A 20,096-nucleotide genomic window follows, 5' to 3' on the forward strand; every position below is an offset into this window, starting at 1 on the left:
AAAACAAGAAATCAAGTATCCCATTAGGATGTATTTCCTCAGTCTGCTATTCAATTTTATTAACAGAAAGTTTTGAACTTTAAACCCTACATATTTTCCTTTCTACTGACAGTAGGAATTGAATAAATAGAGCACTGGGAGTAGTTCATCTCCCATCATCCATCTTAGAAGTTTTTTACTTAATAATGATAGTGATATTAATTTATTTGTGTCCAGAAGCTTTAAACTCCCACAGCAGTTGCACAATATTGATTGAAAGGGGTTGGATCAAATGATTCTAGAAATTGAGCAGCTCCAAACTTTTAAGAGCTACTTTTAAGTAAGAACTGTCCCTATCATGCTTTTAAACTGCTAACAACAGAAAGTCCTGACATCCTTCTGTCAACATTTTCCTGAACCACAGATTGCTCATGCATTAGAAATTCACTTGAAATGACATAAAAAGTCTGTGAAGTAAATGTATTCCTGAAGTCTGGGTCTGCAAGCCAGTGTAATTTCAGAAAACATCATACAGGCTGAAAAGACAGCAGATGCAAAGACTGAATTTAACTATAGATGATAATTTATTTTCTCTGTAGTCTAGTAACTCAATAAGTCTTTAATGCTTTTGTAAATAAACAGATGGATGCCATCAAATGCCACAGAATGATAAATCTGATTGGTCTCTGTATAATTTTGGATAGCTTTATCCCCAAAATAGACACCTTACCCCTAGAGTGTGATAAAATAAATGTGAAAAGGTACATTATGGGCAATTTTATTGTCCCAGTGATGAATGAAACTTTCCGTGATGGTATGACTAGAGAATCAGGACCACTCCTTCTAGTGGTAGATTTGAACAGATTTGAATTCTTTTGATAAAAAAGGTGATTCTTTTTAAGGAATTCAAAGTTAGAGGAAGGAAAAATAGGTGATGGGGCCCTTGATAAAATATTTAAATCACACATAACTTCATTTTTGAAAGGTTTATGGTTCAAATTTAACTGTAAGCCATCTGCTCCACCTAGTATGTGTTGACTGAATATAAAACCAGACCACCGATTTCAAATAGGAAGGACATTTGTCATCCATTGGGTCACCTGCACAGCGATTTGTTCACTTTACCTAATTTTGTAACTCTAACTAGACATCTGTTGAATCCTCAGAATTTTAACAGTACAAAATTAAAATCATCTGCTTGTTTTTCAGGAGGAACATGGCTGAATAAGATGCTCTGTTAAGGTGAATCTGTACATTTATTTGGGCTGAATGCAGATAAGACAAGCCCTATTAATCCATGTTTTCTATGTAAGAAACACTGGGTCTCTGTGTCAATATTAAGAGAGCAGAACAAAACACTGCTTAATAGCATTATCTGATCACCAATGTTTCCATTTGTGTAAAGTAAATCATACTGGTGAAAGATTTATTTTCCCTGAGATTTCTATTAAAAATGACATAAGTATCATATAACATCTCTCAGGAAAATTCTCAATCAAAAACTTCACATTTATTAGTTGCTTTTATAACTTTTTTTCCTCCTCTTCTTTTTCTTTCCTTTGTTGACATCTGTATACTACATGTCAAAAGAAGAAAAGCATACTACAATTTCTTTCAACTATGGAAATCTTAGCCTTGCAGAGTACCTAAGGGTCTGCCTGGGAGACAATAAAATTTGAAGACCTAACTTTACAGAACATTTTCTTCTTCCTATTCATGAATTACTTTTCTTCGTATACCCTGTACTTTCCAAATCCTACTAATCCTGTGGCTTTCATCATCACTGAATACGCAAAAAGAAAAAAAACATCACGTCCAACAATACAAGCATAAGTTTTCACAGCCTAAAAAAGAAAATAAAACCAAATGTTGTAAACTGTCATTTTGTTTAGAGGAAGTGATTATGGTGAGGAAATTAGATCTGTGAGTTGAAGTGGCCAAAATATTCCAGGACAGCAGTTCCCTACCCCTTCACGTGGAGCCCATTGTGGGATCCCTTGGCTGTCCCTGCCATTTGACAAGGTAGTGATCACACGGTCCTGGCTACCATTAATCTCATCCAGGCCCTCAAAGGGACAAATCACTGCTAGAAATCTTCCACATCAACACAAAAGCAATTGTGCAAGGTTACTGTTGACCTGCAATACATTCATCAAGAAAAATTCTTGACTCTTACATTATAACTGTGCTACACAGAAGCCAATAAACTTCTAAAGGAAGGAAGTTATGCACATTTTTTAAATTCAGAAAGCCTATGAAAATGGATGAAAAAGCATCAAGCAACCAAGGAGGCTATGTTTTAGAGGTATAGACATGTAAAAGTGAAATAAGAATTGCCAAGTCAAGCGGAGCTAGATCTTGCAAAAATTTATTAAAGCAAGCATCTAGATTTTCACTGTATAAATAAATAAGAGGAGAAAAAAAAAAAAGAAGAGTAATTATGTAGGAATAATGCGGCAGACATAAAGTGTTTTCTAGATATTATCCCAGGAGTGAACTATTTGATGGTTTTCAAGGAGAGAGATAATGTTTATCAAAGAAGTTACCCATCGACACTGATAATGGAATGAGGATATGGAAATAGAAACAACAAAAGTTTTATGGATTGACGTTAGGGTAATCAGAACACTAGTTCTGTAAGAATAGAAGAAAATGAAGGCTGGTAACACAGAAATTTTAACGATCTGTCATGTCAAATGCAGTGGCATACAAATTGAGAACAGTAAGTATTGTTTATTTCATACTAAAAATCATATAGATTCTTCATATTAAAGTGCCTATGTCCTTTTAAAAAACATTATTCGGAATATAAACGAATTGAGGTTCTATGGCTAAAATGATGTAAAAACTAGTTCATAACAGAACTACCTAAAAAGCTTTAAAGACCAGACAAAATCAATACTCACCTCATTCTTCATCACTTACAAGGCTTACTATGCTAAGAACCTCAGTGCTATTCAAGTAGACTTTACCCCATGGGTTGCAATAATAATTGATTTGGGATTGGGCTGGAGAAGGGGTGGTGGTGGCTACTGGGTCTTATTTTCTACTTTGTGTTTGCCATTACCATAAATATTTTTAAAGTAATCATCAGCACCATCTGCCACTTACCGCTGTGTTCTTTTCCCAGTGTCAATACTATAAACACAGTCTGCTCCCTCATTTGATGCAGTGCAGAAGAATGGAATTAAGCCAAAAATAGTCACTCCAAAAATAGGCCTTACTATTTAAAAGAAAGCAACTCCTTCAGTAAAATGATCTTCAGAATAGATGATTTCAGTTTCCACCAAGTACTAAAGAGCTACTTTGCTAAGTACCTCCAGTTAACTAAAAAGAACTCCAGATTTTACTTCTTTGGAGACCATGGCACTGGACAAACCAGTCTCTCAGTGTCAGTAAGTTGAAGTTACTACTTAATATATTAACTAGTAGCTTAGTTTTAGTTACAGTCATTAAACTATTACAACAAACTTTTTATTTTCACATACGATTTTAACTTTTTTTTTTTTAGCATTTAAATGGCAAGATATTGGTAAATAATATGGAGTATCCCTCAATTCAATTACAAGAATTACATTTCTATACTTGTTTATATGCTTAGGAGTCTAAATAACCTACCAGTTATTAATATCTTCCCGTTTCTACCTCTACTCCCACTTTTCTTCTCCCAGCATTGATTACTCATAGTTTTTCTTCACTAAAGCCTGCTATATATATGAATAATTAGAAATCCCACTTCTAAATGAAAGAACAAGAGAAATAAAAGCATTTTTAGATAACTTCAGTACCTCTTCTCTAGGTTAAGCTCTTCTCTTTCCCTGTTTTCCTTTTGCTCAGCTGAAGGCTTCTTTGTCAATAGGCATTAGTCCATATATGCCTTCAAAATGCTGCGTGCAATACTCTGTATCATAAATACTTAACACCGCATTTTATATAGGATGAAGTACATACTTAGTGTAAGTACTATTGCGAAAGATACCTTGCCAACATTTCTCTCTACCAGCTACTTGACATTATACCATACATACAGCTCTTGAACTTGTAAGTTGTTGTCTTCCAGTTTGAACAGAGACCACACAAAGGACAAACAAGATTAATGATCTGGCCTAGTCCTCCGCTCTAAACAGAAGTAAGCCTCAAGCCTTTTTTCTCTCCTCTTTCTGAGTATAAGAAAAGGTCTACAAAGACGTGGAATACTGTACCAGAATACATAAGTATGAGAAGACAAGAGGTTTAAGTGGACCTTAGCAAATGAGCTTCTGAAGTTCCCCCTCGACTCTTCAGCCTCGCTGCTATGGGGAGGCAGGAGCATTTCAGTAGGCACATGGATGTACTTGCCAATGCAGAATCAGATTCAGGTATTTGCCTGTATTTCTCTTGTCTTTTCCCTTTGAATACATGAGAAATGCCTGACCCCTCAACATGCACACGCAGGCCCTTAATAACGTGTGTTCCATACATCACACTATACTATTGAGTTTATATTCTCTTTTAACTTTTTCATTAGTCTTTTATTTTCACTCCTTTTGTATTCTTTAAATACTCTCCAACATGAGAAAAGGGCATAGGGGATTCAACACAAAGATACATAGTATATGTACTCACAGTAACCACCCTTTGTACATCTTAATTACAGTACATTTTCATCAACATCTTGAACATTTTTCTGCAAGAAAATCTTTACTCAACCTTGCAGTCCTACTGACTTTATTCTGCAAGTATGAAAGGAATGCACAAGTAATGTTTTTGTAGCAGATAGAAATTTATGGGATTTATTCATCCTTGGTGTATGTCTGCAACTATTCCATGGCATACTGAGATAAGTACACATAAGAACTCATTCCACATGTGGAAAACCCTAACCTATGGTTCTGTTTCCAACGGTCAGAACAACTGAGCAATATAATTAAATATAGTGCTCTATTAAAACTACTCATTATTTCATGTTCATTTTAATGTGCCTCTTATGATATGTATTACCTTTTTTGTATTTTAATCTGAGAAAATTAGAAATAGAATGAAGAGAGCCTTGTTACTGAAAACTCCCATCCAGAGCTAATTGTCTTGTAGAACACTTAATGAGTCGTTATTCATTATGATGGCGAGTACAGGGAAGGCAGATGGCATGGTAATTTTATTGATTCTGTGATCCTACTGTAGCTTGCTGATTAAGTAGGACTGAATGCCACAGTTAGTGTGGCCAGAATTATATGAAATTCTGTTTTGATTCAAGGATATCAGAAAGTAACTTTCAGATAGCACTGTTGGAGAGGGCTGCCCACCATGAAATTTTGCTGTCTTATCTTTTTATTAACAGAATATTGCTTACAGTCTTCCAGGATGTACATTCCACAACCTCCATTGCAAAATTATTTCCACTGAAGTTGCTCTATTAATTACTATATTTTATTTAGTTCTTGATTTTAATTTGTGAGTCTTATTTTTAAGTATTAAATTAGATTCACCTCACCTAGTCATAGCCATATAGATGCTAGATGTCCACTACGGTTTAATACATATACATACACCTACAGAGACCATTCAGCTCACTGTCTTAATAGGGAAGCACATTTACTGGGTGTTCTACCACTTTTACCTGCTTGGTAGATAGGGAAATTTTGCTGTGTGAAAGTAGCATAACCTATAAACAATTCACAAATTACATCCCTTGATTCTGAACTATTTTGAAATGCTCTAATCTTCTCATTTCTCTTTGTGCCTCAAAGCATTTACTGGCCTTATCCAAGAACAAAGCAAACATGCTAGAGTTTTATAAACGTATTGTACAATACCTTGATACCTCAAAGTGTGGGATTTAGTTGGCTTTAATAATAATCATGACATGATCACAGTTATTTTAACAGAATTTATCACACTACCAAGCTATTATTTCTGTATAGCCCAATATATCACCAGAGCCGTATAAAGACCTTGACAGAGTTATTCTTGGTCTTCCCACTGCTGGTAATTCATTGGCACCTTTTTCTGCACTAAGTAATTTATATATTATCCTCTTGCTCCTTTTTTTTTTTTTTTGTTACCTTGGGGTTTTTTTTCAATAACCTTTGAGATATATAATTTAGTTCTTCCTAGAGAACTGGTTGCAGCTGTTCTCCTTTATATTAAATAAGTTTAAGCTGTTTGAGGCATGGGGTCAGACACTACAGCAATAACACATGAACTCTCACTCCCAATGTGTCATAAAATCTGTAAGACATGTATGCACATTGTATAATCTGCCCACTAGTGCTTCAACAAGTGATTTTTTTTCTGCTATGCACATACAATGATACATGCATATTGATATACACATTAATTGTACAGAGATTTACTATTTTTTTCAACCTTTGAATTTTGATTTGAGGCCTGTCAAGGTCCCTACGGATGGTATCCCTTCCCTTCAGACCATCGACCACACCAACCACACACAGCTTGATGTCGTCAGCAAACTTGCTGAGAGTGCGCTCAGTCCTACTGTCTGTGTCACTGACAAAGATGTTAAACAGCACCAGTCCCAACACTGACCCCTGAGGAACATCACTCATCACTGCTCTCTACTTGGACATTTGGCCATTGACCACAACTCTTTGAGTGCCAATTCCTTAACCACTTAGTGGTCCATCCGTCTAATCCATGTTTCTCCAATTTAGAGACAAGGATGACATGCGGGATGGTGTCAAAGGCTTTGTACAAGCCCAGGTAGGTGATGTCACTTGCTCTTCCCTTATCCACCAATGTTGTAACACTGTTGTAGAACAGGCCACCAAATTTGTCAGGCACAATTTGCCCTTAGTGAAGCCACGTTTGTTGTCACCAATCACCACCTCCATCCACTTCCTTAAGGTCATTCTAAACTATAATGTTATTCTAATTTCTGCCTTAATGTAACAAAATTTCATGTAAATACAGTTGTTACTCTGGAGAAGTATAACTGAACTGTAAGCTCCTCTTTAAAGTTACACCTAAAAGAAAATATGAGGTCTATCGTGCTACACCTAACCTAGTATGACAGTAACATGTGCTGACTTTCCAGATTTTCAGGATGCTTAATTCTACAAATCATTCCTTCATTGAAAAAGTGCCTTTTTAAAGCATGAGTCACTATGAATAGAGGGGTTTTTTCCAATAAATTCATTGTTATCAATATTTCATCCAAATCTACATGACCAATCGTAAACCACATATTAATTTTAAGCCATTTAATTGTGTCAGTCTAGCTGTTATTTGTATATTTATAGGCTTAGCAACAGCACAACTAAATGCTGTTGAAAGCCTGTAAAGTTCTGAGTATTTTCTGCAGGAAGCGGAGAGCAATCAGATCTCCACTGGGACATATGTTCTCTCCTAGAGAAGTTTTTGCCTTGCATAGCCTTTGGCCAAAGCCCACCATCTGTGGTTTCAACTTCTCATCCAGCTGCCAATAAAGGTGAAGTAGAGAACATATGCTGCAGAAAGATTAACCTTTTCATTAGTTTGTTGGTTTTCTTTAATATTCAGAGAAATTTTCAAGTAAAATACCGTTTAATGTAAACCTTGGAAACAAGTAAAACTCATGTTTAATCAAATTCAGATCTTAAAAATACAGGATTACAACTCTAACAACTCCAGTAGAGCATGGACTAGTTATTTGTGGAGAGAATTAGCTTTCTTGATTTTGGAGAAAATGTAATGCAGAACAATACAAGCATTTCCTTCCTGTATTTCAGACATATGTACATAAGAAATGAAACCCAGTCTCTCATTGTGAACTGAGAACCAGTAGCATTGATGTATCGTTTAAACAAATGCTTGATACGCGGTCAGTTTTATCCCAGAATGATCCCAATGAGCTTGAAAATGCTTATATGCAAGTACCAGAGGATTCTAAAATTACTTCGCAAAACATAATTACTGAATACACCACCTTCATCCAGCTAAATATCATTGTTTTAACCTAGCTTAGGTCATAAGGGAAACCAACTGCACAGCAAACATATGTCTGCCGCACAAAGCTTCCACATAATTTCAAATAACTTGGCACAGTTCACAGCATCTGCTCCCAGGAAGCCCAGGAAAGCAGCAGCAGGTAGTGCTGCAGGACAGGAATGAAGTGAATTAGTAGAGCTACAGGTATGCCAACAAACTTGCATAATCGCTTCTGCCTAGACTATGCATGGTTACATACAGTGAAAGCAGTCCATGAGTACCAAAATTCATTACACACAAGAAAAAATGATTATAGCAATATAATCTAATATAACCTAATGGTTGAATCAGCATGGGTGCACACCTGAAGCATTTATTTTTGCGTTTAACCCTGAACAAAATGAAAGTTGTGGGACTAAAAATTTTAGATATTTTTGAAATACTAAATGGTGTATTCTATCCCATATCAAGAAACATTCAAAATGACACATCTGCTGGCTTGTTGAACCCAAATCCTGTTTCAAAAAGCCTATTCCCTCCATATTTTACACACAGCAATTACTTTAAAAAAAACTTGTATATACTAAATAGAAGCTGACTATGAAGTAAATAGATAAATACATTTTTACTGCCGAGAAGCACATCATAGGTAAATTTGAAAACAGAAAAAAAAATTTAATCTTCAATTTCAACAATTACTTTTGATTGTCTTTTATAAAGTTTTTTCTTGTTGTAAGACTATAAACACCGTTGTTTCTTTTGCTTTCCCTTAAAACATAACAGGGAGTAGGCTAAACATCCTTCCTCTCTCATTGCTCTCTTTAGAGCACTTACATCTATATACTTCTTCCAGGAAATGTATTTGACAAGCATCAGTAACACTGTTATTTTCATAGCACTTCCAGAAATGATATTCCAAGCCATAAAGAGCATTTTAAGAACTAAGTCGTCATCTCGGAATTCAGGGAAAATAACTAAATGAATAAATAAATAAATAAATGCCTCTCCCCACCCTAAACCAAACTAAAAAACCCAAGTAAATAACAGATAGTCATCAGGCCAAAAGAAGAAGAACGAACACTCAGCTGAGCTTATTTCCAACATAAGCCAACTGAGTTTGCCCTCATCATCATTACTCAATACTTTTTAATCTCTTAAATGGATTATTGAAGGTTAAAGGGATATCTTTTTGGCTTTAAATAATAAAAGTTAGCCTTAAAGTATATTTTCTGGCTTACAGGAGCATTTTGGGCACATACCATTCAGCTTACTGTTCATTACAAACACGTTCATTCTGGCAAACACTCAAATGAATTCTGAAACTGTAAACTGGTCACCTGTGCAGTGCCACATTACTGTCTAATCTTTGTTGTCATGACCATTTTGTATCATATCATTGTAGGTAATGATTTAAAGAATTAAAAACGTGTATTTAGGTACCTCCTGTTTAGGAAGTATTTTATAAGAATGGTTGTAATGGTTTTGTACAACAACCTAGCATAGATCAGATAAGGTAGAGTGCCACGACAAGTGCTTCCAGATAATGCAAATACTGTTCTAAAATGGCCTGGGATCATCTCCAAAGTGAACGCCTTCCTAGTGAAGCAGACACTCAAAAAATCCCGGGTTTCATCAGACAGGCATTATGGGAAATGCTAATATTTTAATTGAATCCTGGACAGCCCAGCATTGGGATTCAAGTTGCAAAGGAATTTAACTGGAAGTTAGTGCATTAAACATTAACTTGGACTGAGAATGCTCCTTATACGGCTTCATTTATGGCAACTTGAACTGAAACCATAGAAGTGGCTGCATATGAATTTTTTTTTTGCCCAACAAGACAAGGTTGAAGCATGTTGGTATACAGTTATTGTTTCAGGAAGTGCTAACGAGATATGTCATGGTACACTAGCCTAGTTTGATCACTAGACTTTTATTTGGGATACCACATCAAATTTCAAAAGACAATTCCTCATTAAACATTGTCCCTGAACTTAACAACATCTTGACTGAGTAGCCTCTCGTGTTCACCTGATGTGCCATTATTTTGGATCTGCGTGGGGGCATTTGTCCAAGGGAGTTGCACTGCACTGCACGAGGACAGACGTGATGCTCACCAACATGAGCCTTACCTGACTGACCAGGCGGTGGGACTCCTGATGGTCCTCTGGGCAGACATAAAAACACTGTGAGGACTGCCGCTCTGTTTCCTGAACATGGCTCAATGGCAATCGGTTTAGGAGCACCCTGGAAAAAGAAGATACCCATGTAACATCTGAGATTTCCATCATATTTTTACTTGTACATCTTTAATTTAAGGTTCACTGTAACAGTAGGAAAATATTTTTCTCAATTAGTTCTTTGTATTTGAACGGGTTGTCCTACCCATGTTAATTGACTTAAAAATGGGCTTTAACAGCCCACACTGCAAACCTAACCAAACAGAAAAAATGAAATTATCACAAAGGCAACAAAATTATACTTTTATACTTACCAACAGCAGCATTATCAATTTCTTAAAGCTTAGAAAATGGCAAAATCTTTTGGTATACACACTGGTAACTGAGACTACCAGAATTTCTCCCAATCTAGTAGGAAGCACCCAGGTGAAAGAATTGTGCTTCAACAGGAATCATTACCTAACCTTTCTAATGCCAAAACCATAAAATGAAAGCAAATCTATATTATATATAGATATACAAAGACAGCAAATCCCTCTTGAGTTTCTCACACGAGTAAGTCTGCCTTCTCTGTGTCTGCACTGGTAAGCAAATTATTTCTGTGAGGCAGGATGTTCCTGAGTTTTTTTGCATGTGCAGAAAACAGGTGTAGCGTCACTATACATGAATAAACTTAAAAACTCTAAAAACATTGTCTGTGCAATTATCATCTTACTTTGTCTTGTATAAAGCTACAATCGTAGAGTTTTCACTGGTGGAAGGTATGTGCTATTACCAAGCATCTGCCTCTTAGTAGCTACACAGATCTCTTAATGTGCAGTTAGCTTTTGACTAAATGGTTGCTGCCACATTGTTCTCAAGTTAACAACACTGAGGACAGTAGGAGCTTCAAAAAAGCAAAGCAGTCTACAAAGCCATAGAGTAATAATTTTCTAATATGACAATTTACAATATTTCCATATTTCCATGTTTCCATGTTTTGTGCTCACTAAGAGATAGGCATTTTACTTTTGAGAGCTTAAACATTTAGTCAAGCATTAAAGATATTTCTAAAACACATCAGGTTGAACTCAGCATAAGCTTTTGTTTTGTGTGTTTGGTGTGGTTTTTTTGTTTACAACTTTTTAGAATGTCTGTCATGTTCCAAGGCAAAATAATAGTTTGATGTTTTGATTCAAAATTCAAAGCCATAAAACTTCCAATTTTCATGCAAAATGCAATGTATACATAAATGTCAACTGATTCAAGTATACCAAGAAAAATGGTAGTTTAGCCAAGTTAAATACTCTGCAAAGTACTAGATATAAGCAAAACAAAGGCTTTTCCATCATGTAAAACAATTATAATTTTCTGGTTTTCTGCCTCCAAGTAACCAACATTTATTACTGCTCAGTGAAGATAAGGGAACAGAGAATACAGCAATAAATTGAACAATAGATAAATATAATTATTTTTTACTTTATGGTCATCTTTGAAAGGCATTTCTGTAGATTCATTTGAGGCGATAGCATTAAAAATAACTTGGGTGAGGAATGTCATCTAATTTAAAATTGCCATGACGTAATGAATGACAACTTATATTCACTGAATCTTACCAAAAGATGAAACAGAAAAGTAGAACTCCAAAAGCCTCAGCTAAATAAAAACCAAAACAAAACAACTCCTTTTTAAAAAAACAACATAAGAAATATTTTCTCAACTGGGTGCACCGGATTTGTAGCATTTAATTTTTTTTTTTTTTTGGTAATATGTTGGCTCAATGTAAGGCAAAGGAACAGATGAAGAGAACAGATTCTGAACTTGTGTAAGCTGGTGTATATCTGTTGACTGCCATGGATCTATTACCAGCAAAACATTTAGACAGGCATTGCTGGATGATATGATTCTATACTAAAATCAATAGAGAAAAGAGGGAAAACAGAATAAGAACCTTACTAATATTAGCAGCATTGATTGCACATGCACAAAAATAACACCAGGGTAATTCTTTGGACCATGACATTTAATATAGAAAAGGGTCTTGATGGGATCATTCAGATTAGCAACTAGTCTGTTCTCTAGGCTGTTTCAATCTAATCTGACAAGCATAGGCATGGAATAATATAACCCAGCCCTGACAGCAGCCTGGTGTGGATCTCTCTGCTTACTTCTCCCACTACTACATGCTTTCATTCACTCCTACCTGTTGCACTTTCAACTGTCAAAATCCAAGACTTCCCAACTGTCACACACAAACATCACATCTCCCCTTGGACCTAAATACGTGCCTCTTCATTCCAGTACTTAGAACTATCATAGAATCATAGAATGTCCTGAGTTGGAAGGGACCCACAAGGTTCATCAAGTCCAACTCCTGTCCCTGCACAGGACAACCCCACAGTTCACACCGTGTGTCTGAGGACGTTGTCCAGTCTCTTCTTGAACACTGTCAGACTTGGGGCCGGGACACCTCCCTGAGGAGCCTGTTCTGGTGCTCCCTCACCTTCTGGGTGAAGAACCTTTTCCTGATGTTCAACCTTCATGCCAGTTTAGTTCATCTCACTTCGACCCCTGTGCTTTGGCCCTGCTCCTGCGTCTTCCATGCAAAACAGACTGTCCAGCTCGAGGGAGGTTCCCGCAGCAGGAGCTGTGGACAGAGCAGACCAGGTCCTCTTCGTGTCCATGGACAGAATGCCATAACTTGACGTAGTGGTCAGTCAGTGACTCCTGCCCACTCACTAATATGGCAAATAGAATTTACAAATAAATACCTTTGCATGGGGTGTCATGGACCATCTCCCACTGTATGCTAGAACAACAGCACCTGAATCCTTACATGGCATTTGCTATTAAAATAGATGGTATTACTAATGCAAGCAATAGAGCATTTAAGTCATATTTCCTGATTTGTCACATCAGCAAATTAAATAATGATTCTTTTCTATTTGAAAAGGCAGGCAAAATGAAATCTTCATTTTAAACTGTAATTCGGAATACAGTTTATGTAGGTACACAACTGAAACAAACAAATTTACCATTATGCCTTTTAATTTGATGAATAATTCCTTTATTATAAATCAAAATTATGATACTTTCTATTGCTGTGTAATATAAAACCTTTCATTAACAGGCCCTGTTCTTTTCTGTTTGAAGCTTACACTAATGCTTTTCAAAACACAAGTGAAGGAAATTATTTCTGATAAATATTTTTCCAAAACCTAAACACAATAAGAATTTTCTGTTTGTGCTTAAAAAAATGAGGATTCTTTACAGAACATTGTGACTGAACACGCGCATGTATTATCTTACCTCACATCATTCAGATTCACTTGCAAAAACCCCCATGGAAGCATAGAGCAAATGATAATAACTTAGATACCCCGAGGTTTGTCAGTTGTTTAAAGATAAATACATAACCATGAATCAAAGTTATTTCACAGTGACATAACATGTTCTCTGAAATGTGCCATTTATCATGCATTTTCCACAGGTTTTTTGGAAGAGATAAGGCACATGTTTGTTTGCCCAAAGCACTTAGCTACCATGATTTACTTGCTAGAATTATCTTTTTTCCCCCCCCCCTGTACAGAAAGTGACTTACATTTTTGACAAAAAGCACAAATGACAATCACAAAGTTAATAAAACTTTATCAGTGAAAGACAGAATAAACAAACACTTTTTTAAAAACCGCTTTTATATTATCTTTCTTACACACAGTATGACAGACAGAAAAGATGTATGTCAGTTGGGAAGGTGAAATAGAAAGGGGAAGAAAACCAGGAAGGAATAAAATGGTGAAAGAATATATATTATTATTGATAGCAAGAGGGGTAAATCTGTGGATGTAGAAAGAAGAAAAAAAGTGGAATGAGTAGGAAATACATCTGAGAATAATAATAATAATAATAATAATTTTAAAAAATAATTTTTTTGAAAAAGAGAGAGATAAGGTTTTACCCAGAATTTAAATGTGTAGTCATATATTTATTCACATGAAACAAGCATCAGAAGTCATCTTCCTGGGGTCCCATATTTTTATCAAAGGTTCTCCATTGTCCAATTTTTTTTTATTTTCTTGAAAATCCTATAATCCTACAAAGACCTAGCAAAAGTCCAGCTGCCTGGGTAAGTTTGTGAGGAATTACTAAGCTTTGGGAAGATTCTTTGCTCATCCCAATCTCTTTCTATAAGAAATAAATTTTGGCTGGATTCCTGCCCCGCCCCCCCATACAACATACACATGACAATACTACTATTACTGGCATTACAAAACATATGTCAGTATACGCCATATTAATACCTGTATTAGAGATATTTGTAAGTAACTTAGCACACCCGCTTTATAATGACAAGACAGTAACCAACCGCATTGGGTTATCTGGTTGCTTAGGAATAACACAAATGAGCAGCTTTAAGAATTCAGACCCAGAAGACACTGGGAAGTGATTCTATCATTCTGGGAGGGCAGGACGGGCACCAGAAGGCGGCGGCACAAAGAGGTGAGAAGAGCAGGAGAGCACGACGAGGACTAAGGGGATGCTCATAGATCCCCTAAAGGGTTTCAGAACCTTTTTGGGGAAATGCACTGAAACTTTAGCATCAATTCAAACCTATCAATGAAAATATTTAATACTGAGAATATGGGAAGATGAAAAGTACAAAGTGTTTTGGCTCTATCTGTATTCCAAGAAGTGGTGTCTCACAGAAGTGCTATAAAACATTAGATTTTCAGTACTAAGTAATATCTCTCTATATATTTTCTGTTCAGCGTTCTAAGCAAGGTACATCCAATTTTTAAAAGTGCATTATTATACTATAAGACAAATAGATCACGTAAGACTAAATGGCTCCAAACTCATGCCAAAAAAGCAATTAGAAAATTGAATCAAGGAATTAAGGATTAATGTGAGCATGTTACACCTGTCAGCAGTAATAAGTATTTTGACAAGAAAAGAATAAAGTTTGACAGTGTGCACAAATACAGATCTGATATATAAATCAAGTATTAAAATGCAAACAACTATGCATTAATCATTGTAATGATTCCTAACTAAAAGGGTCTTAGTACTACTTACAAGAATTCATTATGAATAAAAATTCATCTCTTAAAAAAAAGCTTGACTTCTACTTTTTGTTTTAACAATAATGAGGCCAATATAAACTTAGTTTTTAATCATATTATTAAAATAGAATTAATCTAATGAATTCCACATAAACTAAGCTTGATGGTATGGCAAATAAATAACCAAATCTGTTGTTGTGACAGAATTAGTACCAGACTCAGAATGTAAATAGCCACTTTTCTGAAGTTCAGTGTGCAAGATTTCAGAGGGGCGAAAAGAAAGAAGACTGTGACCTCTGAAGAGGTAAGGAACATAGAAAAGGAGGAAACAAAATTTAGCCTGCTCTATTACAAATATGAACATCATCTTTTTCTCTTAGCTTCAGGTTCTTTCCTTGAATTCTCTGGTCATTTTCTGAGTTTCTCAATTTGTTTGTGGTAAGTGAGTCTCAGATTCAGAAAAGCACTTGAGTACCTGTAATCAGTACTACTGTTTTCTCAGACTATCAGTGCTACACCACATTGCTCTTCTAAATGTTGGGTACATATTAACTAACTCTCATTAACACACTTTTGAGCATGAGCTTCCCACCCACCCAAAAGTTTTGATTATTTTCTTCACAGATTTATGCAATGAGTAATGAGCCTTAATGAGAGTGCAACAGGAAAAAAAAAAGTGAAAAAAAAAGCTTTCACCAAACATCATTTATGTGCCAGGAGAAATATACTTTAGGAAATACCACAACAGAATAAATAAACAAGGTTGGAGTTCTGAACATTGCTTTGTGGATGGCAAAGGAAACACCCTCGGGTTTTACTGAAATTATAAGCATCCACTAAAGATTTTCATTTTATCCCTCCCGTAAAGATCCTTTTTTGCAATTACTGAGTGGAAAGCTTCACCTCATCTAAACCTACAAGAATGGCCCAGAGCCGGAATGTCCTCAATGCTTTGGGATTCTACACTGCACCTTCTTTGACTGAGGATTTCTCAGTGTTTTCTAACTTTGGTTAAGGAGGTCCCACTAACCCATGCAAGGTACATAAGCATGTTACCTACAGCAGTAAATGCTGGAGACCATTTTGGAATATGTTACAGTTCTTCCACCTATACTACAAGAGACTTGAGGTAACTGCCTAGCTTCTGCAACTGAGTCATCCAGCCAGCACTGATTTACTGGGAGGACTCTACCAACTCTACTCGACATTCAGAATGAAATTTTGTCCCATTGTTTTAGCAGAATGTAAATCCCAGTTAATTTCCTTGTTTCAAAACAGCCATCAAACTCTTAAAATACATTGGTACATTATTTTCCATAAGAAAAACAGTGGGAATTAATAATAAAATGAAGACATTATGATCACCAAGTGGTGATTACGGCCCCAGTGAGCAAAATGCATTGTTACCTTTCAATTTATTGTCTTAGCTCTCTATCTCAACTCAATATGCAGTGATAGGCTGCATTCTTTTTTGCAGTCTTCTGAGAAGAATGTAATTGTTAGTTATCAAGGGTTATGTACTAATGTTAAATTTATGTATTAATCTGAAAAATGTTTATGCTCAGAAGAGCCATATTTTTATTATAAGAACTATATTTATCTGCAACAAAGTTACTCTCAGTTAATCTAGTAAGAGACTTCATTTCAAAACCTAATACTATGTCATATAGCATTTCATTAGCAAGAGAGTTATGAATTGACATTCTGATTAAAACTGATTTATTAAGACAAAGCTATGAGAGAGACCTGCAGATGCATTTATTTTCAACAGAGTTTCCAGAAAAAACTTCTAGTCGGGTTTCCTATTCAGCTTTTATCCCACTGCCTAGAGGTTGCTGCTTCTGAACTGTGACACTAGTGTGAACCATCCTGCCGTCTTCTTGACTTTCACAAGTGGCTGAACAGAACACAAGACATGGAAGTTAAATCAAAATATCATGTAGCTGCAAGGCATGTTGCATTTCATTTCTTTTTCTGTGTGCCCATGTATGCAGTCTCCTGTCTCTTCATACTGTTAAATAAACTTGGTTTTACTTTACTGTTCCATCTTGCCCACTAATAAGAGTAATTTCAATTTAATCTGTGAAATATTGAACATAACGTACAGCGGATGGTGTGTGTAGTAGCTGTACTGGATTACTGCCAGGGGTATCCCCAAGAGCCTCCAGAACATTCCCCTATTAAGCTGTATGAGTCTGATTAAAGGCTGGCAATGCTAGCGTCCAGTTTGTGAAAAGAAATTTATCTTGGCAGCAGCTAGCTAGATCCTGTTGGGAAAAGCACCTGAGACCCTATGTCTGTGGCATATACCAAGCATCATGTCTCCCCAAATACTTTCCTGTAAATTCTTCCTACTGCAATTTCAAATTCTGTAAGTCAAAGCAGTGCTGTGCAGTGAAGTGATGCTAATGGGCATTTGTTTCCCAGATGGGTATATCTGTTGTCTCTCCAAGGATTAAAAACATGAAGAGAAGAATTCTGTTATGCCTTCACAATTTAATTTTAAAGGCTTTTGTCTATGAATACTCACATTTCATTGGTGACAAATTACTGATAGTCCATCACTGTTTGAACTTGGGCTGATCATTTAAGACCAGATTTTCACTGCCATATATCACAGTTGGTTAACTTAGACCCCAGAGAGCCTGTCAAAAGAGGACACGGTCCCTCCAGAGCCACTACAAGCTTTTCCGGGTGGGAAAGATGAAGTACTAGGGGCAGTTTAAGTTCTGCCTAACTTGCAGAGTAACAAGAGGGGCTACAGTGGCGGGCAGGGGGATGCTGAGCTAAGGATGAGCACAGTGCAGGTTACTTTCATCAAGAGCAAGCAAACCGAGTCAGCTACAGATTTCTGAAATGTCCATGAGGTAGACAAACTCAGTCTGTCCTTTGCTCAAGGTAGATCATAAAATTTCAGTTGGTCATTGTGACAATGAATCTCGGACAGAAGTCAAAGTTCTGACTAGCAGGTGGCTTTTCTAACCACAGAGATCTCATCCCTGTAGCTGTGCAGCATCCTAGCATCATTAAATAAAGGCTTGATTGTTATTTAGGAGGCCAGACTTGAGGGTTAGGAAAGGCAAGTGTTCTGAAATTACTAAGCTGTATTTTGCATTTCTTGCAAAACTGGAAAGAAAATATAGTACACCATATGTCATCCAAAATACACTTTTAGTGAACTTTTCTTCAGCAATGCCTTTTAAAGTTCTCTTGTAACCTCTGGCCACATGCGGGATGTCTAGTGAATGATAAATTAAAGCGCTTATACCTGGAATCGTAATAATAAAAAAGAGAACTAAATCAAGATGCATTGTGAAAACTAGCTGTCAGCAGAAGGGATTAAAGTGCAAACTTGGCAATATTCTTAACGCAGGAAAAAAAATGCTAATGGCACCAGAATAACAAATTACTTTATATCGTGACAACTTCCACAGATCACAGCCTACTGAATGCAGGGAAGACATGAACCGAATGTCTAAAAGCATGACGTATCTTTTATTTTGATTGTCCTAGCTATGGTCCAAGGACAGCTGTAAAATGTGTACACTACAGCTAAAAACATTCTGAGACAAATCATTCCACTCCTTAAGACTTGTAAGTCTATGTAAGTTTTCATCCTAGTGTGTGGATATTGTGGATGAGAGCATAGCTGCTCCAGCAGCAGGAAGAAACAACAAGAGAAGACTTCTCTATCATAAGGAAAAGGTACGAGACAGCAGCAAAAGTAGGGAATGTAGTTCCACTCTATTGTATAGTAGTAGCAACTGCATATGCTAAGCTGACTAGCAGTTTTAGCAGTAGTTGCTGCCAACGAGGTGGAAATGGAGAGGGCATCTGGCAGGCTTGTGAAAGCACAAACCAGAGCTTTGTAAAGGTGTTGGAAGAGGCGTCTCTCACTTCCCTCCCTTGAGGACCTCCGTCACCCACTCTGCCCATTCATCAGTTTGAGAGCATAATTGGGTATAGTTTTCCCTTGAATCTTATGAATTAATGCAAATCTCAAATATCTTTGTGATAACCCTTCAGCTGCCTAAATCAACACAACACTTGAGTAACAGAACTATGCTGATTTACACCAGCTGCAAATCTGACACTATGTTATTGTTCCTTAATGGTCTCCTTGAAAAATCCTGCAAATAAATTCAAACTCAAGTGTTATCACTTAATGTTACTTTCCAAGATGCCTGCCATCAAGATTGTTAGTGCTTGCAGTGGTCACAAACATATTAGGAACTTCACTGAAAATGCACAATAAATGAAACTTACAGGATCTAATCTGACAAACGATTAGACACATGAGAATTACTGCTTGGAGAAACTGTTGCATTAAAGCAAACAGGATTACTCGCATGAATGAAATTATTTATGCGTGTTACTCATGTTAGCTTAACATAACTGATGGAATATTTTTTTTTAAAAGAAGAGACTTTTTTTTTTAGTGTAACAAAATCAGAAAAAGAATGCTCCTTTAAAATATTACAAAAATCTGCATCATTTTAACTAAATCAAAGATCTACTGTATAAAGTATTTGCTGAACTTGGATTTGCTGAATCTCACTTACTTATTCAACTTACATGGAAAGTAAGTGTTATTTTTTTTTAAAAAAGCACCACATTGCAAGCCTGCTTGGCCCCTTGAGCACTGCTAACTGAAAAGGAGTAATATGGAAACATAGTCTAGCTCAGCTTACACTTCTGTTCCATAAGTGTCTCCCAGGGCACAGCAGTAACTTCTAATTATTTTATTTTAAATTTCATATTCTATTATTTTCTTCATTAAGGTGGTACACAGTCATCACCAACGAAAAATCATTATTCACATTGAATTCTAAAGTACCCATCCTTACTGCATCAAAGCACAGAAAAACTTGTTATTTTGCTTCAGGAAGTGTTTTCACCTTAAATTTTACATTGTAAAAATTTAGCAGCAGAGATGACACTTTAAAGATATTTTCTTCTTCCAAAAAAAAACCACAAACCACAAACCACA

At 36.2% G+C, this 20,096-nt stretch overlaps 1 protein-coding gene across 1 annotated transcript in view; it reads right to left on the minus strand.

The window, feature by feature from the left end:
• ATRNL1 (attractin like 1) overlaps positions 1–20,096 on the minus strand; it is a 491,115-nt gene that overhangs the window by 41,903 nt on the left and 429,116 nt on the right. The window contains exon 28 of the mRNA XM_065639123.1: positions 10,017–10,131. Coding sequence (XP_065495195.1) covers positions 10,017–10,131 — 115 coding nt within the window. The remainder of the gene's footprint in view (positions 1–10,016; positions 10,132–20,096) is intronic.

This window comes from Caloenas nicobarica, chromosome 7, assembly GCF_036013445.1.
Source record: "Caloenas nicobarica isolate bCalNic1 chromosome 7, bCalNic1.hap1, whole genome shotgun sequence".
Classification (NCBI taxonomy): domain Eukaryota; kingdom Metazoa; phylum Chordata; class Aves; order Columbiformes; family Columbidae; genus Caloenas; species Caloenas nicobarica.